Below are 27,015 nucleotides of genomic sequence, written 5' to 3' on the forward strand. Positions count from 1 at the left end.
TCATGACTCCAGTTTTACCCCCGTTCCACTATATCATTCAGCACATAGTTCTTGTACTGAGAAAGATAGTCTAACTATTGAGAACATGACTTAAAATGCATTCTATTTGGTACAATCTTTAATAAAACCTCTCAAACTGCATAGAATTAAACTGAAAGAAAATTGATGTCACCCACAGTTTTAAATATCCAAGTCGGTAGCAAAATGTTAAAAGCTTAACCAGAATGAATGAATGAATGTACTACCAAAAATTATGCACCATTTATAAATTTTAGAACATTTAACCTAAACCTGTGACAGACTGCTGACCAATCCCATTCAAAGTGAGTGAGAGAGATAGCCATACGGAGACATGATGTGGGCGAAGGTATGTACTGATAATTCTAATATGGGAGAATTCAATGTATGACCATTATAAGAAATGGTTTACTATGATCAGAGTGTTCAATGATTTAAAGCTTAACATTCTTGCTAACACTGCTTGGATGAATCACTTGCATCAGCTTTTGCTGTCCTCACAATAGCAATCGAAATTCATGCCTATGGATGAAAAATTCACTGCTCTTTGGGAGACAGTATCAGAACAGTATCATATGGCAGGTGCACAACACAATGAAAGTATTAAAAACACACACACACACACACACACACACACACACACACACACACACACACACAACCTCAACAAGGCCCAAATTGAAAGAACAATGATTCAAAATATAATGTATGAGGTGTAAAACAAGACAGTTATAGATTAAAATGAAAAACAACTATGCCATTTCAGTGTCTTTATTTTACATTTGATACGCAGCAGTTCATTTCCACTTGCTTTCAGACCAAATGAGTGTGCATTTTTGTTATTTTTATATGCACCACAATGAAAACAAAGTAACATAGAATAATTATACAAAACATATCTACATTTCCTATAGCAGTCGCAGAATTAACAATAATACAAACAACATTGATGCCACGGAAACTACAACTTTCACTAAAACAGGGCTTGCCTATAAATCACAAAAGCTTACAATTTACAAGACATCTCACAAATCAGGCAACTGTTATGAATACTTACAAATATGCACAAATACTTAATTTGTAGACAAGTAAAACCTACTCTGGAGGAACAGATGTAGGGACAGTAGTAATGTGGTTTCAAACCCACAACTTAAAACCAACAATATGTTATATATACTTATAAATTACACCAAATGTTGTGATATGGAATACACTCAAATACAGCCCACATTATATTGTTCAATATCAATGTCAACATCAGGGACTATACACAAAAGAAGATAATCACAATAGGCACACTTTTCTTGTGGACCTGTCAAGTCACAAGTACAGTGTATTATAAAACTTAAATCGTGATCTGATGTTAGTAATAACACAAACCAGCTGACATTTCCCAATTCAAACATAAAAAATACTGGATAAATTACATGAAATTCAGTTCTTTTGTAGTAAAAAGGATCACTTGTAATCATTTTTTTATCTTCTTTTACACACAAACACCATAAATCTGGACAGATGTGAAGCTTAACAGGTTTAACATCAGGAATAGAGCAACAAAAACAGTAGTTCACCCTATTCATGCATGGTATTCCACTTTTTTAAATTGTGCACAATGACAGAAGGTGTTTTCATGTTCACATCTCATTGTTCCTAAAGCACTATGTGCAAAAACACACACACACACACACACACACACACACACACACACACACACACAGGTATACTTACCTTTCACTGGCTGCAGAATCAGTCACTGATTGACAATATTCCTATGTACGCCTAATATGTTACACTCAGCATTACAATCTACATTAACTAAATTATCAATTTAAGCACAATATCAATGAAACAGCATTTAGTGAATGAGGTGACAGTCACACTTTAATATTCTCAAAATGTTTGTTATACAATACAACAATAAACAAGGATTAACTAATTTTGAAGACAAATTTTCCACTTTACAGCTGTTCCACAGTACGATATGAAGTGCACAGTCCTACAGTTTGGTGTCATCAATTCCTCCTCTGCATGTCATGCCACTGCTTTCCACACTATGCAGAAGTGCAATTATCCTTTCCGTAACAGAGCCTTCTGGGAATATAAGCTGATATATTAATATGTGCATGATGTGACAATGAATTTCTTCTACACATTCAAGCCAGTTCACTATTACTGCATCGACTTCATTTGTCACCGATCAGGTTTCCACAATTCTCAGCAAAGCGACTTTATCGCTAACATTCAGCATGCCTCCATAGAAATACCTTTACTTCTAGTACTTTAAGTGAACTTATTATTTTCAACTGCCTTTCACTTTAAGATCTCAGTTATACTGCAAAACAATTCTAAACAGTTGCTCATTACATGGCACAACTAGGGTTCAAGTTAACTGTGGCAACCGGGACATGTACAAAATATTTATTATTGACAATATGCAGTCAACATAAAGGGAAATGCCTAGCAACATACATAATTCCCCACTGCTATGCACAGATTTCCTTTCTACCAATTTCGTCTTCTTATGAAGTCTGTTCATTGCATTTTTACTCAGCAATTTATATAATTATTAGGCACAGCATTTAAGACTACAAGGAAAACGTGGTTCTGAAAGAATTTGAGCTGCTGCATCATTCATGGCAGCAACAGTTGTTTAAGACAAATCTGAAATCACAAAATAAATAGGTATATACTATGTTCTAATTTTATAATACTACATTACAAACAAACATGAAATGACGTAGTTGAAAATAATTGAAAATAATTACTGCACATTTATAAAATATACAAAGTTAAATTTTAAGAAAGTACTTAATACTGAAAAACATGAATAATGTGATTGGAAAGTTTTCTACTATTTTGCACCTCTGTAGCTCTCTTGCAAACAAGGATGTTTTATTTACCTTCATAGTAATAACTTGCAGATCCTTAATATACGGAGTGTTTCAAAATGACTGTATGGGTTTTAATGCTTTATAACATTTACTGAATTCAGCTTCTGATTATAAATAATACATCAAATGAAACAGCAACTCAAACAGATTTGTCTGTGTACCCGTGCTCAGAGTGAAGAGTACGGAACAACAAAGAATGACTGAAGAACGTGTTGTACAAGTGAGGGTCTTTCACGTGTAGCCCCAAGAAATTACTTTGAAAGTCTATTCGTGAATTAGCAGTTCCAGTGACGTGTGTGTGTGAAGACTTAAGGACATGCTTAAAACTACATCCATATCATTTGCAGTTATTACAAGAGCTAAATGTGACAGACTATTGTTTACTTGCCATGTAATGGTACGGTAGCAACAAGACTCCCCTAAATTGAATGTTTTATCTGCCATATCCCAGTGGAAAGTTAATGGGCCATTGTTTTTCAGTGAAGCAGCTGTAACGGGTGTTTATATCTTGAGCGTTAGAACTATGGCTGTTTCCTCAATTGGAAGAAGCTGTACCGCATAACTTTATTGGCAGCAAGATGGTGCACTGCCTTACTGGCATAACTCTGTAAGCGACTGGGTAAACGATGACGTACCGGACCACTGAATTAGTCGCAAGGGGGCCACATGACAGCTTGTTTTGCATGACCTCCACCTTTACACATGATCTCATGCCATGCAATTTTTAGCTTTGATGTACATGAAAGACAATGTGTATGTGTCTCCACTACCAGTGGATCTACCCTACTTTAGAAACAGCGTTGTTGCAACAATTACTCCAGACACACTGTTCAAGGTTTGGGAAGAACTCTTAATGACTGTGTGACAAATCGTGTTCACATTTTACACTTGTAAAAAACATAATTGTTATTCGCTGTTCATATGTAATGTCATAAGCTAAATAAATAAATAAATACTTGTAAAAAAGTGTTCGAGCTGCTCTTTCATTTGATGTATTATTTTATAACTGTAAGTTGAACATAATAAATGCAAATCTTTAAAACCTGTATATTCATTTTGAAACACACTATACTAGAAACCACCATAAAGCATCTAACTGGAAAATATTCCTAACAAGTCTCGCCTGTGTTTATATGCATGCAAACTATACAGGTTATACAGATTTTACAACTTTTTGATCTCACCAACCTGCATATTTTTTGGTACAAAACTCGCATGGTCAGTTCTATTTGTTAGTAAAATATCAAACACACACTATATATACAAGGCAATATTTATCCATCATGCACATTCTGAAGCTTCTCTGCAATGAACATATGCAAAGAAAAGTGCATAAAAACTGCTATGAATCAAAGTCAGTGCCTGACACTATGCATTATCACAATTTAAAGCAAATGTTTACAAACAGGTGACTAGCAGAAAATTTTGGTGTTCAGAATGAATTCTGATTTTTTAATAATGTGGCAAAGAGAAGAAATATTACAGAAAATAATAGAGAAACAGCCAGTTAAAAATATCAAATTACGAGATTGTCACGCACAAACAGCACAGCGTACTTCTGCATTTGGTCCGAATTCTTTCTGGCAACAAATGTGATTTTCAGATCTGCCAATTTGCTATCGATTTGGAGGATAGGTGGTGGAAAAAAGCTCCCACCCTCAAACAGTGAGCCAATTCTTCTGGTGTATATATGAGGGCAAAGGCACATGCTACATCTCCCACCCCCACCCCCTTAATTGATCATGGCTAGTGGAGTACTGAGGCACTCAAACCATAACTAAATTTGCTTCAGCTCTCTTCACTTCAATTTCCGTGGGAGCATTCTTTCCATTGCCAAACTGACTATGATATTACACACTAGTCTATTTCCTACTTCTAAATTACAAAATAACAGTTGCAACCTAAATACTAACACCCAATAGCAATTTTAGCACAGAAAAAAGTTATTGGCTCCACCAGTCAACCCTGTGTGAAAATATTGAGCATAATTCTGACAGTCTGCCATTCTGACCATCTGAAAGTACAGCTTTTAAATTTATTTGTACAATATTGATACGGAAACATCAGCCCAATGTGTTTTTAAATTCTGTCCAATAACACATTATTCTATATGGGAAATAGTAAGTAATAAGAATATGAAATATGCCAACCTCATGCACATACATGTTCAATATTATTTCAGTAATATTCTTGTACTGAAATTCTACAGCTATGTATATGCTTCAAAATCAAAGTGAAAAAACCTAAGCAACTGAAGAATTATTAATGTAGTTAATTATTTTAGATCTACAGTTTAGTCATGTCCAAACATTTGGAAAAACAGTGCATTTGCCAAATGCATTTATTCGGCACTTGTGAACTGCAAGTGTTCTCTGGCAACAGTTACAGTTTAGAAACTATGCATTTTCACACAGTGAACAAATCATTCTGCGAGTGTCGAAACAGTAATTAACAAACTTTTCTCACTTCACTGTATAGTACTTTGCACTTAGGCATAATGTGGCTGCAGTGTGGCAGAGTGAATGTAACAACTGGTAAATGCAAAAATTTGAAAGCTGTAAGTTTCAGAAAGTTATAATTATGGCCTATATTTTTGCAGGATCGACTGCTGGGTCTGATATCTCACAAGAGTGCTTTTTTTTCCTCCTTAAAATGTGAGATCAGGTTCGCTATGTTTTCTTGTTAGTTGACCAACATCCACATTATGCACAATCTAATGACATCCGTATGTTATGAAACACCGCCTTAAATCTTCAAACCCAGCAAGATGCTGACATCCAATCGACTGTCAATATATGTATCTTTTCCATGTTACTGTCATGTGGTAAAATCTGTTCTATGCAACTTTTCAGCTGTAGATATTCTAATCCTATCACTGACAGTAAAAAACTTCAAGGAAATGGCGACCACTAGTTTATCTAACATTTAATTATGTCCATTTTATATAACAGCAAGTGTTACAGCACTTGTTTTAATAACACTCAGATCCTCTGGAAAATCTCTCCAAACACAACTACTCCTGAACTCTCGAAATGGAAAGAGATTCTCCAATATGTGCTAGGCCACAGGCATCTGCTTTGTTTTCACATTAATGTGTTACTGCTCTGAAAATCATGTCAGCATATTTCAAAATTTCCCATTTTAGTAGCTGACGAGTAGACTGTCTCAAATCAAACATAGATATTTTTCTGTGTTATTAAACACTTTGCACATCATACATCTTTCAATTAAAAGTAACTGGTTCAAAGAACATCAACAAAGATTTCAGTTGCTATTTCCATTCTGTGGAGATAGAGACTTTCAATCATGAGATATTAAACATTAGATCATCATTGAAATATTGTATAGTACAAGACTAACACTGAATTTAAGAAATCACAAATATCTACACTTACAACTTGGTACAGCAGCAGCCTCAAAACGTTTCTGAATCTGATCGTAAGTAAATTTCACAAAGGCATCATACTGCTCTGATAGCTTTATGTTTAAAACACGATCGTACTCCTCACGAATTTGGCTCTCTCGCTCCTTCAGCATGCGTTCACAAATCAAACCAACCTGGAAAGTGTTGAAATATATAACGAGTATCACTGACATTGACAAAATTTATACATTTTATTATAATTTTAATACAGTAATGCTAATTTTACACCAATAATCTATTCTTAGTGTTAGTAATACTCAAATTTTAACCAGCAATTGACAGACTGTCACTAGAAGAATTATGTGAATAAATTCCCAAAACAAAAGATAAGCCACATATAAAGCCTTTTATTGCTTATGAAACTGCCAGTGCACATAATTTCAATGAATCTGCTTGCTCTAAGCATATGTGAACACAAATTTTGGGTTTAGATCACTAAGATGATTCTGTCTAACCCTGGGCCTGGTTAGTATTAAACAGTGATCTGGAAATTCAGGATACCAGAATTCTGAAGCAACAGCAACCATTTTATCTTACATTTACCTTATTTTGATTACTACTTCTATAACAGTGGCAGTCCTTCCAATACCACAAGGGTCTTTCTCTCCAAATGAACAACAGCAATTTATAAAAGTGTAGGATTAACAATGACATGGTACTGTATTAAATATTTCAACAGCCCACTACAGTTCACTTTCTTCCTGTTTACCACTGTCAACTCATCAAAACGAATGCCATGCATATGCACAATTAGGAATTATGTACATGTTTCATATGCAACTATCGGATTGGTGCACAATGATGAAAACTGATGAATTGGGCACTAATCGAAGTTGCAAGTTTTTAAAACACAAAGTGCTAATCAAAATTTACTGAAATTTAACTAAGCATGTTAACAAAAGAGTTCGTCAGTCCACTTTGGCACTCGACTATCCATATTGACAAATGTTCCTAAAATTGTAGCAAGCAGCACTGATTGGAGGCATTACATTTATCATCCATGACTGTAGTTTCATAGTTGCGTTTTCTGAGCGTACAGTTTAACTGTACCTGGCATGAATGAAATACCAAAACAAGGCTGAACTGCACAAAATGTAAAAGCAAACTTTTGATGACAATGCTAGTCCAACCAATTTTGGAACTAGAATTGAAAAAAGGACCAATAGGTTGATGATTACAGATAACTGAACTATTATCACTGAGTCCATAAGATGGCGAACATGATTCTTAGACGACAAAGACCTCTACCACTGACAAACAAAGTTACTGTATGCATCAATGAGTCACATAAGGACTAATAGCATTAAGAGGTGGTTAGCAGCAAACAAAGGGTTACCTATAATTATTTGCTATTTATGCAATACACTTTGCATTAAATACATTTGCAATAGCTGCTGCAAAGAGAAATCTTCATTCTGGGACTAACACATTCCTCTGCCATACTGCATTATGCAGCTACAACATGAAGTCACCACATTTCCTCACAGTTTGTGACTTTGCTTTACATTTATTCATTACCTTTAGCTTCAAAACTTCTCATTTCTAAATTACTGCACACAATACTGTTGTTTACTACTAAAGATCCCTAAACACTACAAATCTTTAACATCACGCATAACTTATTCAGCACAGTCAACTTACGATCAAACTGACTATGCTTTCAGCATTTCATATTCACATGTTTATCCCCAATATCTGAAGTTCTGTGTATTCATAATGTGCAATATGAAATAACAACTACAGAAAACAAAGACTGTGTTTATCTTCTGACAGAGGGTTGGTTGGTTGGTTTGGGGAAGGAGACCAGACAGCGTGGTCATCGGTCTCATCGGATTAGGGAAAGATGGGGAAGGAAGTCGGCCGTGCCCTTTCAGAGGAACCATCCCGGCATTTGCCTGGAGTGATTTAGGGAAATCACGGAAAACCTAAATCAGGATGGCCGGATGAGGGATTGAACCGTCGTCCTCCCGAATGCGAGTCCAGTGTCTAACCACTGCGCCACCTCACTCGGTCTCTGACAGAGGGCTCTAAGTCCAAAAGAACTACCATGTCATGTATTTTTTACTTGTAAGTTCCTCTTATTATTAAAGATAATCATGGTATGTATTTAAAAAGCTTACATTGCTTTCACAATTTTCTGTAAACTTCTAACTTTCTACACACATTTTCCATTATATTTTATGCACCATCAGCTTCAAAAATCAGAGTAATTTCAAAGTTATTTTTTCACTTGAAAACGCTATTAGAAACTAGACTATTAAAAATGAGAAGGGCATGATTTATTGTTGGAACCAAAAATCTGACATTCATTACTGGAAGTGACAGTGTGTAGAGGTGCGACAGATATAGAAGATGCTTCTCACTATTGCATCCTTTCACATAGCAACATAACCTTTGGTACCATTTATGTAGTGGCTTTTCCTAGTTTTTTTTCCTCCCTTTTCTGGTGTCTTCATCCCAAAAATACATAGGGTTGGCACAGTTACTATTTTGCATCGATTTGGTATGGTTAATTTTAGGGGTGGCCTAATTCCCTTCCTATCATTTCTTGTCTCCCCCCCCAAGATGGAAAAAGAGGGAAACAGCCCAAAAACCACATCCAGGCTGACTGGCGCACCAGCTATCATTAACCCACAGGACCTGCACACCTGGTCGAATCCCAGAAGTGGCCTACTGCTATCTGCATTTTTCAAGGTTTATGGTAATATTTATTTATAACATGTGCCAAAATAATTTAAGGCATGTTCTATAACATAGCTCTAAACTCTGCCCAGAGGACCTGACAGGCCCATCAGTACTGACTGACCACCATGTCATCCTCTGCCAGTACCGTCACTGCAAGTGGTATTGAGTGGCACGCAGTCGGCACACCGCATTTCTATCCATTGCCAATTTTAATGACCTGGAGCCACTACTACTGACATTACTGACTTCATCCAAATATGTTATACGCGGGGTTTAGCCAAAAATAAAAGTGACAGATGTAGGAGCTCCAGATGGCCAAACATTTAGAAAAAAAATAGCATTTTTTGCATGGGTCAGGTGAGGCATTAGCCATTTATATTAGTGTACAGAGGAGTCCAGAAAAATGTAGACACTCTTTGATAGTTACTATTTTTTGAGCAAAATGACATATTGTTGCCAATTTTGTGTGGTAACATAAGTGAAGCAGCATGCAGGTAAAAGTGGGGTAAGCTGATCAAGCATACGACGAATTCTGAAAGCTGCAAAGTGAAAGTATACATTCCAAGAGCATTGCACGCTATGAACAAGGATGACCCAGATTGAAGGATGAAAAACTGAGTGGTTTGACAACATGCTTCCCGAGAATGATCAATTTGCATTTCTGGTCTGACGAGGCGTAATGCAAACTCAACACAATTGCAAACCGCCACAACCGCATGTACTGAACCCAGGGCGATTACGATCAGACGTGATCCCCTATCACTCAAAACAGCTCCACAATTGGCACCATGCGGCTGAGGAAAAACCTCTGGCAGTACCGGGAATCGAACCCAGGTCACTCAAATGGCAGTCTGCCACACTGACCATTCACCCACGAAGATGAGCCATTATAGAACATTTGTTTTCCAATTTTAATTTTTTAAGAGGAAAAGGGTGTATAAATGTGACATGAATGTAAACATTATGCTACACTATTGGTCAATCTGTTTGCAAATCTATATTTGGCGTTCACTTTTGTTGGCTTTGCCAACTCTCAACAGAATTATAACTTTTCAATCTAATCCAGACCTCTGGCTACACTGCAAATAAGTGTCACCGCAGCCAAAATTTCAAAGGGGTTACAATATTACACTCTAGCCCATTTTTTTAAAAATATAATACAGACTTCTTTATAGCTACAAATGTTACCACTAGAGGTTTTTTTATGAGAAATACCTAATGATTTTGGCACATTAAATCTCAAAGTTCACACACTTCACTTGAAGATAGTTGAAAAATTAAGAATCTCTTCATGTTCTTTTTGCATATGTGCAGTTGTGTTAAGATAATAGCAGAAACTGGCTAAATCAGAATCACACTTAGCAACAACAACAAAGAATTCTGTAGAAAGAATTGCAAATAGCTGACAATGTAATAGATTTCAAACTGGTAGTAATATTAATATTGTAGGCAAGGCTAATTCCGAATAGCTCAACTGGTGAATCAAGGACAGACTAGTTTATGAAAACAAATAATTGACAGAACATTAACATAGTGATGCGAGTTACAGCCAAGACGTGAAACTGGAATTATTAGCACTTTAGGCAACGCATCCCCAATTTATTGCTATATACGTTCATAAAATGAACAGTAATTACCACTTAATTCAAAGGTTTCACCTCACACATTTTCTTTTTCTAGACACAAGGTGCTTCATTACTCAAGACTACCTTTTTTTTCCATCTTCACGAGAGCAACATTACACGACCTGTTCTATCCTCATATGTATGCTGTGTGTGGTGTATTCTGGTCTATTAATTTGCACTGTATTACCTTGACAAACCCTGCACCATTGTGAGATGATCCTTGGATGAATAAATACAAAGTTTTTTAGCTCAGTGTTTGCCTGACTAGACACCTACATATAGTTAGTGTATGTTAAAGTGTTAAGTGGGTAATTAATATTTCTAATGTGGTATTTTAAAGCTGTTTCAAAACCATAGCTGTACAAACTTTCATAACTGAATCTAAGGTCTATTCATGTCGTAACAAAAAACAACATCCTTTAATTTTTTTATTATACTGACTTTTCGCTGTAGCCAATTACCTCTCAACTCCACACACACTGCAAAAAGGATAGCAAGAGCGCTCAAAGACAATGTTACGCGAAGAAGAGAAGATGGAAAGGGGAGGAAATATAGTAACATACAAATTTGTTTCTCATATACAATGGTATATTTTGTGGCTTCTTGTGTCACTTCGGTTGAGCATCACTAGACTGTAAAGTGCCAAAGCTTGAACAATAATTCTGTAATTATTCTATTCCAAGTTCTCCTTAAATAACAACACTTTATTAATGAAAAATCGTGGAAAGAATCGATATGCAAAGTAGGAAATATTTTTTAATTTGTTTCATAAGTATTGAAATTGGCACTTTCAATCCCGTTATACCCTTTGGAGTAACCAAACTCAATATTCTATGATACCAAATGTTACCTCACTGAATTCACCTGGCATCAGACTCCACTATTTCAGTAATGAATTGTATTTTGAGACTTCAACTATTGCAATTTACAGATACTGGTTTATGATATACAGAAGGTTCATTCAAGCAGCTGTCACTGGGCTCATACACATGCACAGAGCTGACGTCACATTTGAGTAGTATCATCTCCAAATTCTGGTTATTCTGAGTGTGGCTGTTAGCTACTTGAGCAGCAAGTCACAAGTAGCCAGAAGCTTACTGGAAAATTTTTCTGTTGCTCTCAAACTGCAACATTTGCATGTATGAGTACCTGTCTCAGTTTTAGTCAAGGTAATCTCTCTGTGTTCCATGTTTATTGTTCTGGAGTTTCGTTTCCGAAGCTGTTGCAGTAGTCATGTTTACACTTCATAACTCACTGTTTAATTGTAATGTATTGAAACAAACTTTATATAACAATGGAAAATCCAGGATAGAATGTAATAATCTTATGAAAAGGATAATTGCTACTAACCACACAGAGGAGATTCCGAGTCATAGAAAGGCACAACAAAAAGGCTGAAAGAGAGAGACACACACACACACACACACACACACACACACACACACACACACACACACACAGAGAGAGAGAGAGAGAGAGAGAGAGAGAGAGAGAGAGTCGCTGGCTGCTGAAGCCACACTATGAGCAGCTGCACACGATGGGAGATGTGACCGTGTGCTGGCGTAAGGAGGAGGGATAGTAGGGTAGGGGTGGAGGACAGTAAAGTGGGAGCATACAGGGATGAGGTGCAGAGGGCGTAGGGCAGCCAGGAGCAGTCTGTTAGATGGAGGTAAAAAGACGGAGAGAGGTAAAAAGACCAAGGGTGCATTGCTGGAATAGAGGACTGTGTAGTGCTATAATGGAAACAGGGAAGGGACTGGAGTATGAAGACAAAGACTAACGAAGGTTGAGGCCAGGGCTGGGGGTTACAGGAACATAGGATATTTTGCAGAGAGAGTGCAATTCAGAAAAGCTGATGTTGATGGGAAGGATCTGAATGGCATAGGCTGCGAAGCAGTCACTGAAATAAAAAACATTGTGTTGGGCTGCACACTCAGCAATGGCGTGGTCCAGCTGTTTATTGGCCACTGTTTGTCGGTGGCCATTCATGCAGACAAATAGCTTTTTAGTTGTCATGCCCATGTGGACTACAGCACAGTGGTTGTAGCTTAGCTTATAGATCACATGACTGGTTTCAAAAGTAGCCCTGCCTTATGATCAGACTGGAGTAGGTGATGGAGGGAGGATGTATGGGACAAGTCTTGCCTTATGTCTATTACAGGGATACGAGCCACAAGGAAAGGGGTTGGAAGCAGGAGTTGTGTAGAGATGGATGAGGATAGTGTCTGTTCAGTGGGCGGTGGAATACCACTGTCGGAGGGATGGGAAGAATAGTGGGTAGGACATTCATCCTTTCAGGGCAAGGTGAGATGTAGTCAAAAACCTGGCGAGGAATGTGAGTCAGTTGCTCCAGTCCTGGGTGGTACTAAGTCACAAGGGGAATACTCCTCTGTGTCTGGATGTTGGGACTTTGGGAGGTGATGGATGACTGGAGAGAAGGCATGGGAGATTTGTTTTTGTGCAAGGTTGGGAGGGTAATTACGGTCTGTGAAAGCCTCAGTAAGGCCCTCACTGTAGTCTGAGAGGGATTGCTTGTCACTACAGATGCAACGGCCAAAAGTAGCTACGCTGTAAGGATGGGATTTCTTGGTACAGAATGGGTGGCAGCTGTTGAAGTGGAGGTATTGCTGGTGGTTTGTAGGTTTGATATGGAGGGAGGTACTGATGTAGCCATCTTTGAGTTGGAAGTCAACATCAAGGAAGGTGGCTTGTTGGATTGAGTAGGACCAGGTGAAGTGAATGGGGAAGAAGGTGTTGAGGTTCTGGAGGAATGTGCATATAGGGTGTCCTCACCCTCAATCCCAATCATGAAGATGTCACCAGTGAATCTGAATCAGGTGAGAGGTTTGGGATTCTGGGTGTTTAGGAAGGATTCCTCCAGATGATCCATGAATAGGGTGGCATTGGACAATGCCATGGGAGTGTCCTACAGCTGTACCCTGAATTTGTTTGTAGGTAATGCCATCAAAGGAGAATTAATTGTGGATGAGGATATAGTTGGTCATGGCAATTAGGATGGATCGAGACCATTATTCATCTAATACCTTCAGAATGGTTACTCTTCCTGCGTAACTCTCGCATGTTATTTCCTGTACTTTTCTGTGCCACATGAACACGTATATCATCCCATCAACCCTTCACTAGCCCCCACTTCTCCTCCTTGCTATTCCAGTTTACACGTACTGACTTCTCCTACCTAGTCTCATCTGCTGCCCCTTCTTCCCACTTATCCACCAACAACCCTCATTGCAATCTTTCTATTTATTTTTTTTCTTTGACCTCATTATATCTTCACACCAATTTCAGTTGGTTTTCACCTTTCACTATCATTCTACTCCCTCAGATTTCATCTTATTTCTCCCTACTCCATCTGTTTCATTCTTTCCATGATTTTTCCCACATGTTTGGATGTATTTTGCAAATTTTTCTGCATATTTCTACATTATTTACGTTACTTTTGTGTGTTTTGATCCTCCACCATGGATCCTTGTTCCTTCCATCTGCCTCAATACAGAAAAGTTTCCTTATCCTTAGCCACAACCATTCCCACATACTGTTCCTGCATTGTCGCTTGGCCATGGAATTTCCCCAAATGGTCTTACTATCAGATTACCCATCTCCAATTGTCACCCTTCCTCCCAGAATGATCATCTTTTCAGGTCCCACCAGCCATTAACCCATTGTCACCCTTCCTCCCAGAATGATCATTTTTTCAGGTCCCACCAGTCATTAACCCTCACCAACACAGTCCTACAAAACCATATCAATCACTCTTCATCTGTAAAATTCTCCTGCTATGCAACCTCAAATTCCTGGATCCCATATCACACACTGAACCTTGCCCTTCGAAACTAGAACAACATGCACAATACCACCTCAAAAACTCTCAATCCTGTTCATTCCTACTCCCACCTCCGACTACTACTACCACCCACTACCTCCACAACAATCTGCAAACCTGCCCCCCCCCCCCCCACACCCAACAAACCCTGCCTCGCAGACTACTACATTCACGTCATCCTGAAAAACTCCCTCCCACAACCATTCAGAATCCAGAATGTACACAGCCCTGAAACAGTCATAAACCGTTCCTCCAGAAGCCTTAGCCCTGCAGAACTATCTGCCCTTTCCGAAGGCCTCAACTTTTGCCACACTCCCATATTCAATCATGCAGGATTTGTTAAAGACTTTCTCCTGGTCCCTATAGTGTAAACACTCTTGCCACCAACCCTACCACTCAGACTCGACCAAAGTTCAATGTTGAACCCTGCCCCTGACTCACTTCACTCTTTCATCCAACCGTGATCCACCCCCATTGCCCCAAATCAACCCATGCTTAACCTCAAACATTGCCTCACCATCGATCCCAAAATCCCTCAGCATACACACTAACCTTACATTTGCAGAAAGAACCACAATCCAACACCAAAAAAACTGATCCCAACCTTAAAATCCTACCTCCACCACTGTTTTGAACTACCTGGCTGCTCATGTCGGGTGCGGGGTCACACATTGGTGTGGTTCATGTTGATTCTCTCAGTAGGTGGGATTATACTAGGCATGGCCTTCACCTCAACAGGAAAAGGAAGGGTAAATTGGCTGGGGAAATAGCAGGAAAGTTAAAGGTGGGAGGCACTGTCATGAGTGGTAAAATACCAGATTCAGAGAAGACCCTTTTTTAGGGTAGGGAGGACAGAAAGAAAGCAAATTTTAAGAGAGGTTAGAACTGAGACAAACCTTCAGTTTGAGAAAGAAATCAAAAAACATAATTCCAGCTTATTACATCAGCATAAACAGCCATTGGTTAAGAATTTTCAACTGTATGCAGATATTTTAACTCCACCCAATTTTAACTCAGTCAATGTGAAATGTCAGCTATCTTTATTGCATCAAAACAGTCGAGGACTGAGAAATAAAATTAATGAATTAACTATCTGCATAGATGAATTAGAGTCTTCAGACCCACCTGACATAATCTGCCTCTCTGAACATCATGTGACCACTGGTATAGAACTTTTAAGTGTTACAGGGTTTAGGTTAGCAGCTCACTTTTGTAGATCAGAAATGGAGAAAGGAGGAGTTGCCACATTCATCAGGAACTGTCATAAATTTAAGAACATAGACATTCATAAATTTTGCCTAGAACAGCATATGGAAGCATGTGCAACAGAATTAGAATTTCACAAAAAATCCTTCATAATATTAAGTGTATATCGAGCACCTGCAGGTAACTTTAATCTGTTTGTAAACCACCTTGAAGCTGTACTGGCCCACTTAACAATCAAAAACAAAGAAATAGTGGTTGCTGGTGATTTCAATGTAGATTTCCTTAAAGACTCTCCCAATAAGAACTTATTTGAGTTAGTAACACTATCATTCAACTTAATTCCCACCGTAAAGTTCCCCACTAGGATAGCGACTTACTCACAAACAGCCATTGATAATATCTTTATAGAAAAGTCCAATGAACAAAATTATATTACAAAACCAATAGTCAATGGCCTCTCAGACCATGACATGCAGTTCCTTCTGTTAAATGTTAATACTGAACAGGATATAAAATCTGTTAAATTGAGCTCAAGAGGGTAATCAGTAAGCCAAAAATTGATTATTTTAGGACACTCCTCAGAGACATTCACTGGACTGATGTTTACAGTGCTCATGGCATGAATGAAAAATATAACATTTTTGCTAATAAAGTGCTTACCTTATTCGAACACTGCTTTCCCCCAAAACTTACCAAGGTTAGAGCAAAGTCTACAAAGAAGCCATGGATTACTCAAGGAATAGGGGTATCTTGTAAAACAAAAAGAAAACTGTATCTGTCAATCCGAAACAATTCAAATGTTGATGCTATAGCACATTATAAGAAATACTGCAAAATATACGGATGTCAAAGCAAATATATTACAAGGAAAAGATAGTCATATCAGATAACGAAATATAGACAATATGGGATATAGTGAAGGAGGAGACCGGTAGAACCAGACATGAAGAGGAACAAATAGCATTAAGAGTAAATGATACATTGGTGACAGATGTGTATAGTGTTGCAGAACTTTTTAACAAACATTTTATAACTGTTACCGAAAAGATGGGGTTGTCAGGTTCGGTAGATGCTGCTATGGATTACCTTAGACCAGACATTTCAAGTAACTTCCGTAATATGAATTTGACCCTCACTACCCCAACAGAAATAATGTCCATCATAAAATCTTTAAAATCAAAAACATCTAGTGGGTATGACGAAATATCAACAAAGTTAATTAAAGAATGTGATTCTGAGCTAAGTAACATATTAAGCTATCTGTGTAACTAGTCGTTTATCAGTGGAATATTTCCTGAGTGGCTGAAATATGCTGAAGTTAAGCCACTGTTTAAGAAGGGAGATAACGAAATAGCATCAAATTTCTGTCCAATTTCCCTGTTGCCAGCATTCTCAAAAATTTTCGAAAAGTAATGTACAGTCGTCTTTATAACCATCTTATCTCAAATAACATACTGTCAAAGTCACAGTTTGGATTTCTAAAAGGTTCTGATATTGAGAAGGCTATCTACACTTACAGTGAAAATGTGCTTAATTCATTAGACAAAAAATTGCAGGCAACTGGTATATTTTGTGATCTGTCAAAGGCATTTGACTGTGTAAATCACAATATCCTTTTAAGTAAACTAGAATATTATAGTGTAACGGGAAATGCTGCAAAATGGTTCAATTCTTATATCTCTGGCAGGAAACAAAGAGTGTTATTAGGAAAGAGACATGTATCAAGCTATCAGGCATCATCCAACTGGGAACTAATTACATGTGGGGTCCCACAAGGTTCCATTTTGGGCCCCTTACTTTTTCTTGTGTATATCAATGACCTTTCATCAGTAACATTACCAGATGCCAAGTTTGTTTTGTTTGCCGAAGATACAAACATTGCAATAAATAGCAAATCAAGTGTAGTCTTAGAAAGATCAGCCAATAAAATATTTGTGGACATTAATCACTGGTTCCTAGCCAATTCTTTGTCACTAAACTTTGAAAAAACACACTACATGCAGTTCAGAACTTGTAAGGGGTGTCCTAAGAGTATATGTCTAACATGATGACAAGAAGATAGAAGTGGACAGTGTTAAATTCTTGGGATTACAGCTCGATAATAAATTCGACTGGGAGGAGCACACCACAGAACTGCTGAAGCGTCTTAACAAATCTCTGTTTGCAATGCGAATTTTGTCAGACATAGGGGATATAAAAATGAAAAAGCTGGCATACTATGCTTACTTTCATTCCATAATGTCATATGGGATTATTTTTTGGGGTAATTCATCAAGCCAAGCTAAAGTTTTACAGGCACAAAAACGTGCAGTAAGAGTTATATGTGGTGTGAACTCAAGAACATCCTGTAGGAGCCTGTTTAGGGAACTTGGGATACTAACTACTGCTACCCAATATATTTACTCCTTAATGAAATTTGTCATTAAAAATATATCACTTTTTCAAACCAACAGCTCAATTCATGGAATCAATACTAGAAATAAGAATAATCTTCACAAGGATTTAAAGTCACTTAGTCTTGTACAAAATGGTGTGCATTATTCAGGAACACACATTTTCAATAACTTGCCAGAAGCCATAAAAAGCTTAACAACCAATGAAATTCAGTTTAAGAGAAGCCTAAAGGATTTATTGGTGGCCAACTCCTTCTACTCCATTGATGAATTTCTTAGTAAAACCAACTGATTTGTATATAAGTACAACATAACTTCTGCACAATTTCAGTGCAGTAATGTGTTCATTGAAAATTTTTGTGTGTGTGTGTGTGTGTGTGTGTGTGTGTGTGTGTGTGTGTGTGTGTGTGTGTAAGTATAATCTAACTTCTGCACCATTTCAGTGCAGTAATGTGTTCATTGTAAATAAGTATTACAGTAGTTGTATTACATGTTTATTACCTTATAAATAAATAAAAAACTTTATTTTAAATTCAGTGCATTAGTATTTGTAAAATGACTTAGTGTTCATTAAAAAATGACGATCATTCCACTTGGGATCTGTGGAATGGTACATTAGCTTGTTTTAGTTGTAAATATTTGTCGTGTATTGTTGTTTTTCTGACATGTTCCACATCCTGGAGGACCTCCTCACTACAGATCAATTGGAATGAAAGTAAATCTAAATCTAATCTAAAACCTGGTGGAAAGACTACATCAGCTGTTAGATTCATCCTCCTACAAACCCTGCCACAGTGACAAATCCAGAAATGCAGCAGGATCTCTAATCTCCTCTCAAATCCTTAGACCCATCCCAGGACCACTTCTCTCTCTCTCTCTCTCTCTCTCTCTCTCTCTCTCTCTCTCTCCACCCCCTCCCTCCCTCCTACCTTCTACATGCTTCCTAAAGTCGATAAATCCAACCACCCTGGAAGCCCCATTGTGGCCGGTAACTGTGGCCCCACTGAGAGAATCTCTGCTCTCGTGGACCACCACCATCAGCCTATTACGCAACCTACGTTGCTATATAATACCAACCATTTCTACTACCAACTCTCCACAGTTCCTGTTCCTTTACCACATGGTGCCCTGATTGTGATTATTGATGTCACCTCCCTTCATACTAACATCTTAATGCGCATGGGCTTACAATTATTGAACCTACCTTTCCCAACACCCGATGAGTTCCAAACCTACAACCTCCTTCCTAATCGCCATGACCAACTATATCCTCATCCACAATTACTTCTCCTTTGAAGGGATTACCAACAAACAAATTCAGAGTACAGCATAGGACACTCACATGGCACTGTCCAATGTCACCCCATTCATGGGTTATCTAGAGGAATCCTTCCTAAACATTCAGAATCCCAAATCCCTCACCTGGTTCGGATTCACAGATGACATCTTCATAATCAAGACTAAGGACATCCTATATACCCATTCCTCCAGAATCTCAACACCTTCTTCCCATTCAATTCACATGGTCCTACTCAATCCAACAAGCCACCTTCCTTGATTTTGGCCTCCACCTCAAAGATGGCTACATTAGTATCTCCCTACAAATCAAACCTACCAAACAACAGCAGTATCTCCATTTCAACAGCTGCCACCCATTGCATACCTAGAAATACCTTCCATACAGCCTAGCTACTTGTGGTCACTGCATCTGTAGTGACAAGCAATCCCTCTAGAAATACAGGGGAGGCCTTTGCAGACTTATCTCCCATGCCTTCCCTTCACTCTCTCCAGCCACCCAACACCTGCCAAAGTCCCACTATCCAGACAAAGAGGAGCATTCCCCTTGTGAGTCAGTACCACCCAGGGCTGGAGCAACATTCTCATTCTCAACCAGGGGTTTTGACTACCTCTTTCCAGGCCCTGAAACAATGTCCTATCACTATCCTTCCCATGCTTAAACCCCCCCCCCCCCCCAACCAGTGATATTCCGCCACCCACCAACCCTACACAATATCCTTGTCCATCTCTTCAGAACTCCTGCTCCCAACCCCTTGCCTCATGGATCATATCCCTGTAATAGACATAGAGGCAATATCTGTCCCATACATCCTCTCTCCACAACCTATTCCAGCCCAGTCACAAGCATCACCCATCCCATCAAAGGCAGGGCTACCTGTGAAACAAGACATGTGATCTACGTGCTGTCTGTCCACATGAATGGCCACAGACAAACTGTTGCCAGAAACAGCTGGACCATACTTTGCTGAGCATGCCACCCCACACAATGTTCTTCATTTCAATGACTGTTTCACAGACTGTGCCGTCTGGACCCTTCTCACCAAAACGAGCTCTTCTGAACCACACTGGTGGGAACTCTGCTTGCAATACATCCTACATTCCCACAACCCTCCTAGCCTCAACTTTTGTTAGTCTTTGTCCTTGCACCCTAGTCCCTTCCCTGTTCCTAATCCAGCAATACATAGTCTTCTATCTGAACAACGAACTCTCAGCCTTTTTACCTCTCTCCTTTTTTCCGTTAACGTACCTAGCCCTCCCCTGACCTCCATCTAACCTCTCGACTGCACCTAGCTGCCGTACCCTTTCCTCCATCTCGCCCCTGTATGCTCCCACAACCACCACTCCTACCCTGTTATCCTTCCCCCTCCCTGCCCCGGTCCCCTCCTCAACCCCCACCAAGCAGCTGCATCTCCCATTATGCAGCTGATCACAGTGTGGCCTCAGCAGCCAGACTAGGGTCATGTGCAAGTGTGAGTTGCATTTGCGTGAGTATATCCTATCTCCAACAAAGGCCTTGTTGGCCGAAAGCTCATTTTCTGATTGTCTTTTGAGCCTATCTGCAACTCAGCATCTCCACTATGTGGTGAGTAGCAACTATCCTTTTCATGATATTGTTAAACTATGTATAATTTATTCTGTGTGTATGTATATCTTTATTTATTTGTATGTGTGTTTTGATTTATTTTCATTGTATTACAATGACTAATCCCATATCCCTGGACGATTAGCTGTTACGTAAGAACTTGAGGCTTGTAAATTCTGATAGTTCGACTCACGTGAAACCTTGTAATTCAGTAAGTACCATCGAAACAAAGCAAATGCTTTCATAAATAATATTTCTTGAAATAAAACAACTGTTTTATCAAATAACTGCCACATCTCAACTACATTCATGTATTTAATTTGATGCCCATAATAAGTAATGCATTCTAACAATTGTGTAATAGTTCATTCCCAGCAGAAATCCATTGTAATCTGCACTCATATTCTTACTGGTTTCTCTCAAGTAGGCCTATCTGAAGATGCACTGGTGACTTTTCTACATTGGTACCAAGGTCCTGTGATCAGTTTAGGTTTATCTGTATGTATCTGAATAGTCGCACACAAGGAAGATAACAATAACAGTTGAAAAATGTGTTCTAGCTTAGATGGTGTTAATTTGACCCAACAGTTGCAGCAGGCTGGGCTTGGCAGCTTTGTGCACTTACCTCAACTAATAACATAACAAAAAATTTGTATGTGCCTCTATGGCAACACCACACTGTTGTCACAGTTCTATACACTGCAGCCGCTTGTGCTTCGGAGTTGACAGCTGTCAACAGTGCTGCGAGCTGTCTAGGATCACCTTACGTTGTCTCTACTATAGTGCTCCATGAAGTGTGAACTTCCAGTTTGTGATGGATCATGACAAGATTATTCAACAACTTTTCAGGCTACTGTGCTCCATACCAGTACAATTAGTAGGCAGTATTTTCCACAAGATTTATACATTGACGGAAATTTGCATTATTAGGTAACTCAGTAATTAATTAACATTCACAACAATGAAATACCACAGTATGGAAACATTAATGTCAGATTCACACATCTTGTATGATGGAGGTACAGAAGTTTTCTGCTTCAACATGTAATATATAAGCTACCGCTGTCTCATGTTTAACCTTTGAGCAGTGTTCCGAAGTAGTTGTACAAGTAGCAGCACAAAGCTGCTAAAATGAATACTGCTTTGAATACAACATCCAACATTAGGCCCTGCAAAATACACACACACACACACACACACACACACACACACACACACACACACACACACACAGAGTCCAATAAGTCAACTGTATAGAAGGGTTCCATTTTTGAACTACCTGAAGTAGGTACCTCATGCTAAGAGATACTTCCTTAAACTGCATTCCTGATCTGGATAGTATAATGTAAATGCTCAAATGCAGTAACTCCATATGCCTGCTCTTAAGAAAATGCCACAGAACTACACACTGTCATGTGTTGTTCAAGTACATGCATAATTCCAAGCAGAAGTGCGATGAGGAGCATTTGAGCAAAGCAAACACTGAGCATGGGGGGTCCTGTGTCACTGTTCCTGTATATCCGCAGTAACACCCGTTTTCTGGTGCTTGACAATACCGAGGATGGGCAAAATGGTATGAATACCTGACATACACACAATATTTGTCTATTAATAAGGAGTTGGACCATCAATGGCTTTGAAATAGTTGCAATAGAGAATAGATTCTTAGAGTATGTGTGAATAGTTCTGAACAGCGTGTCCTCCCATTCTTGTACCAAAACATCCACCATTTTCTGCAACAATATTAGAAATTGACATCTGCTCCTCCCTCTCTGCTCTAAAACTCCCCATAATGGTTCAATGATGTTAAGGTCTGGCAATTGTGTTGGCCAGGGAAGATATTAGCAAATATTCTGCTGCTCCACAGTCCACACCTGGGCCTTTTCGGCTGTGTATCTGGGGACATCATCTCTGAATATGGCAATGTTTGGCAGTAATATGCTAGTCACAATACGCACTTCGTTGTCGAGATGTCAAAATATTCATTCATAGTAATCCGGCCAGCGAGGGTAACGAACAGAACAAGCTACGTACCACAGTATAGTCACCCAAATCATAACAGGATATCCCCTTACTTGACTGCAGGAAGAAGGCACACTGGACTGTAGGCTTCCTTTGAAGTTTTCTACACAAAGCCAGCTCTTTGTAGAAAACAATGATTCATTGGCCATATGACGTTCTTCCAGTCTTAACTGTTCAGATTTGATGGTTATGGCATTACTTCTTTGGCAACTTTGCGTTTGCTTCCATTATTAATGGTTTCACAATTGCAGCCCTTTCATTAACGTTAATCCTGTGAAACCCAGCTGTCCTGTTTTTGTCGACATAGTATTACTCAAGTGGGTGTTGAGTTCTGCAGTCACTTTTGCTGCGGTAGTTTTATGCTGTGTGGCCACAATATTTTTTAATGCTCACCGGTCTCTGTCAGTTAACTTCAGCTTTCCACCCACTATTACTCTTCACCAATGACATATTACCATGTTTTGTATATTGTGTCATTATTGTGGAGTCTTTTGCTTGTGAAATGCTAAAGAGTCTAACTGTTTTCACTACAGATGCTCCCACTAATCGTGCACCAATGAGTCGCCTGTTTTGAATGTAATATCACATTTCACCAACTGTTTACTTAAACTGCTGCAGAACAACGCATAAGAAACACTGAAAGATAACTTCAAAGACTTTCCAAATCAGCTGTTCTCTGCGAGCTGCATCACATTATTTACATATATGCACTGGTGGAAACTTGTGAGCAGATGTACTATATAGCACAGTGTTCGTATTTTGTTCATCCCCTGTACCTCCGGCAGCTACTTGAACAAACCTATAATTACAGAGAAAAATGATGTTTATTACTCTACATTAAAATTATCTTAAGCTCAAGAGGGTGCGCACAATGCTGCAATTAAAAGTTTTGGTTACTTACCATATGCTATGTCAGGCAGCAAAGCAAAATTTGAAAACAAACTGAAAAAGTTTCTCCTAGACAATGTCTATCCTGTACGATTTCTATTACTGTCATGTGTAAAATTTGGTGGGTACAAATTACTCACACACATCTGAATAGTTAAAAAAAATTGTGTGTGTTCGGCAAACAGCCACATTTACAAGTTTGTGACACAAATGTAAAACAATTCATTCCAAATCATCACAATTTATGGTGCAAATGATCCATAGAACAAGAAACTAACACCCCACCGCAGGAAAATAAGACCTCCCAACAAAGAGGCCTAGAGAGAATACCTGCCTTAATGATGGAATCGCGTGTTTTCTTCCACGTGATTTTTTGTAAGCAGTTCTTAACAATAATATTGTTCACATTTGATGTTGTATTACTAATAATGACAATAATAAAAAATACCTTTAAGTAATGAAAAAGTATTGTGACTGACAGAAGAAACATTGAAGTGGATAATGCCTAAAGGTAGATTTTCGAAAGTGAGATGTCAGTATTCTCACAGAGAGCAATTAACTATCATATATTAACATGACTGAAGTATGAAAGGGAAAAAATGAGCACAATTAGAAAAGAATTCACATCAACATACTGATTCAATCATTAAAAGCAACCTCTTAGTCACTCTCAGCTACAACAAATCTGCACCCAATTTTGTTTGCGTTGCTAAATTCATATATATTGCAGTACTGCAAAGGATTTAATATTTCAATAACTCCCATTCTGTCTTTTCAGTCTTGAGAAGTCTTCATGTAGGGTAATACCACAATGTTTCTTAATATGCCGAATCATCTAGCCGACTTTCTTCTACACACTTAGCTGTAGCCTCAGGACCTATCACCACAATCACAGCATATATAGCAAGACCATGTGTAAGAACATACCATACCCCGACCAACCACATTTTTCACTTTAAGATTGATACGAACACCAACTGAAATTAAGACAAACCCACACATTGTACAAAAATTTACACACAAAAAAATAAATAAAATTTGGGCATTTTGAAGATTAAACAATTTCAATTAACATGGCACATGACAATGCGGTTACATATGTGGTAAGACCTAGTACTAGCCTCATAAACGAAATGGTCTTAGTACTGCTCTAGAAAGCAAAATTATATTACTGTGTGTCAAAATATTAAGTAGCTAGAATGAGATTTTCACTCTGCAGCGAAATGTGCACTGAAACTTCCTGTCGAGAGTCGAACTCGGGACCTTTGCCTTTCGCAGGCAAGTGCTTTACCAACTGAGCTACCAACAGCTAGTGGCAGCTGAAATTCATAAAACCAAATCCATTTTAAGGCTGAAGATGGGGAATGGGCAAACCAAAGAGGCAATAATGATTTACATAGCACTTTTTGTATGAAATTCATTCATCAAATAGGTACAAAGAGTTCTTACTTGATATAGTTTTCAGGATTCCACAACATAGAGCAAATAGAGAGTGTAACATGTTCGACTGTCAGTTACATTATCAGGCAAATCAAGGTTTGGCACACACTAGCAACAAAATACACCTACCAACAGTAGAAGCATGTAAGGCCTACACCAACTTTTCTGGATTAGAAAAGGCCATAAGTTCTCTCATATGACATCGTTGTTTCCTGTCAAGTTTAACTTCACAAGAGATGTCTGATGACTAACACTAGACTCTTAAAGAAACGGTGTGGACCAAACACCAACTTATTAATACGAGTTATCAAAATATTGGTAGGATTGTTGACATACTACATTCAGTGCTCAATAATTTGACGTAGGAGACACGCCTGTATTTTGATATATGCTTTATTTTGAACGTGAAAATAAAGGGCACATTTCCTTTGCTGATCAGATGTATTTCTATGTCGGACTGACTTCCATTAAAACTTTTTGAGTGTTGTAAAGTAGACAAAAATATACAATAGAATGGCAAACACGCTTTCTACGTCTACTGGAAAACGAGGAGAAAAATTTGCAAAAGATCAGCAACTTTACCTGAATTAATACTCACAAACTAAACAAATCAGTGCCCTTCCCCTCCCAACAACAACAGTTCAGAAGATGTCTTGCAATATTTTGTTCCAAAACTCTAATACCAAAAGTAACTGTTCAATTCTTCTGTATATGTTCAGCAAGCCTAACACATTGTGGAATGTGTGAACTCTATTTCGAAAAAAACTTTGGGTAAATATGCACATACACAATAGTCATGTGACAGAAGCAATGGTACGAACAAATTCACAAACCTCTCTAAACGTAAATAAAGGTTTCTCCCGGCTGCTGGAATATGTCGTTGCAAATGATGCGGCAGACGGTGAACCTGGGGACTCCATCGCTCCATCTGATGATGATTCCTGATTTGAGCATTCATGACCCGGATAGAAGCCAAGCTGTTTTCGCCGATGAAGCCGCCGAATTTCCTCACGAATGCTTGCAGCCATTTTCTCTAATATACGAGAAAATTTTCATGAGACGTCTACATCTACAATTAATGATCACTCTAATAACCCTCAATTATTATACCAAGGCCAAGGCCGTCCTTACCCGGAGTGAGTTTTGGGCAAACCTCCCCAAAAGGAGACGGATGAAGTTCAGGCTGATTAGATGTTGATGAATTAGGTGATACACACATTGGAGCACAACGTCTACGTTTTGATGGTCTTCCGTGGTTGTGGACTGGATCGAAATCCAGCGTTCTCTTCAAAGTTGCGCAGGCCATCTTTACTCTTGGGAACTTCTACCACTTAATGCACGTCACGCCCTTCAGCACTCCAATAACAATGATATTCCTTACGTCAACAGCAAACGTTGCAGATAAAAATATCAAAGTTAGTCAGACTTATTTTTCGAAAGTCCAGCCGTTATTCGTTGCTTCCTCCCCAGGAACACGATACTCGACCTTAAATCAATATGGCGAACATTTAAATCGCTTTTGTATACAACTCCCAAGATTCTCGCCCTACCGTTTTAGAGAATAATGCACTAAGACTGCTGCGTTCTTTGAATTTTCGATACGCTGAAAATTCTTTCTTCGAAGCACAACACCAAAGACATGAGAAGTTAAAAATAATTTTAATTTTTTATATTGCGAATTTGAGTACCGGCTTGATATCG

At 38.5% G+C, this 27,015-nt stretch overlaps 1 protein-coding gene across 1 annotated transcript; it reads right to left on the bottom strand.

Annotated features, from left to right (window-relative positions):
• Nucleotides 1–773: 773 nt before the first annotated feature.
• Nucleotides 774–27,006, bottom strand: LOC124711704 (akirin). The gene is made up of 4 exons (XM_047241906.1): nucleotides 26,446–27,006; nucleotides 26,148–26,347; nucleotides 6,305–6,467; nucleotides 774–2,679 (listed from the first exon to the last, which is right to left on the bottom strand). The coding sequence occupies exons 1-4, from the start codon at nucleotides 26,618–26,620 to the stop codon at nucleotides 2,669–2,671; spliced, it is 549 nt and encodes a 182-aa protein (XP_047097862.1). The 5' UTR covers nucleotides 26,621–27,006; the 3' UTR covers nucleotides 774–2,668.
• Nucleotides 27,007–27,015: the final 9 nt, after the last annotated feature.

The sequence above is a fragment of the Schistocerca piceifrons genome, chromosome 8 (assembly GCF_021461385.2).
Source record: "Schistocerca piceifrons isolate TAMUIC-IGC-003096 chromosome 8, iqSchPice1.1, whole genome shotgun sequence".
Taxonomy (NCBI): domain Eukaryota; kingdom Metazoa; phylum Arthropoda; class Insecta; order Orthoptera; family Acrididae; genus Schistocerca; species Schistocerca piceifrons.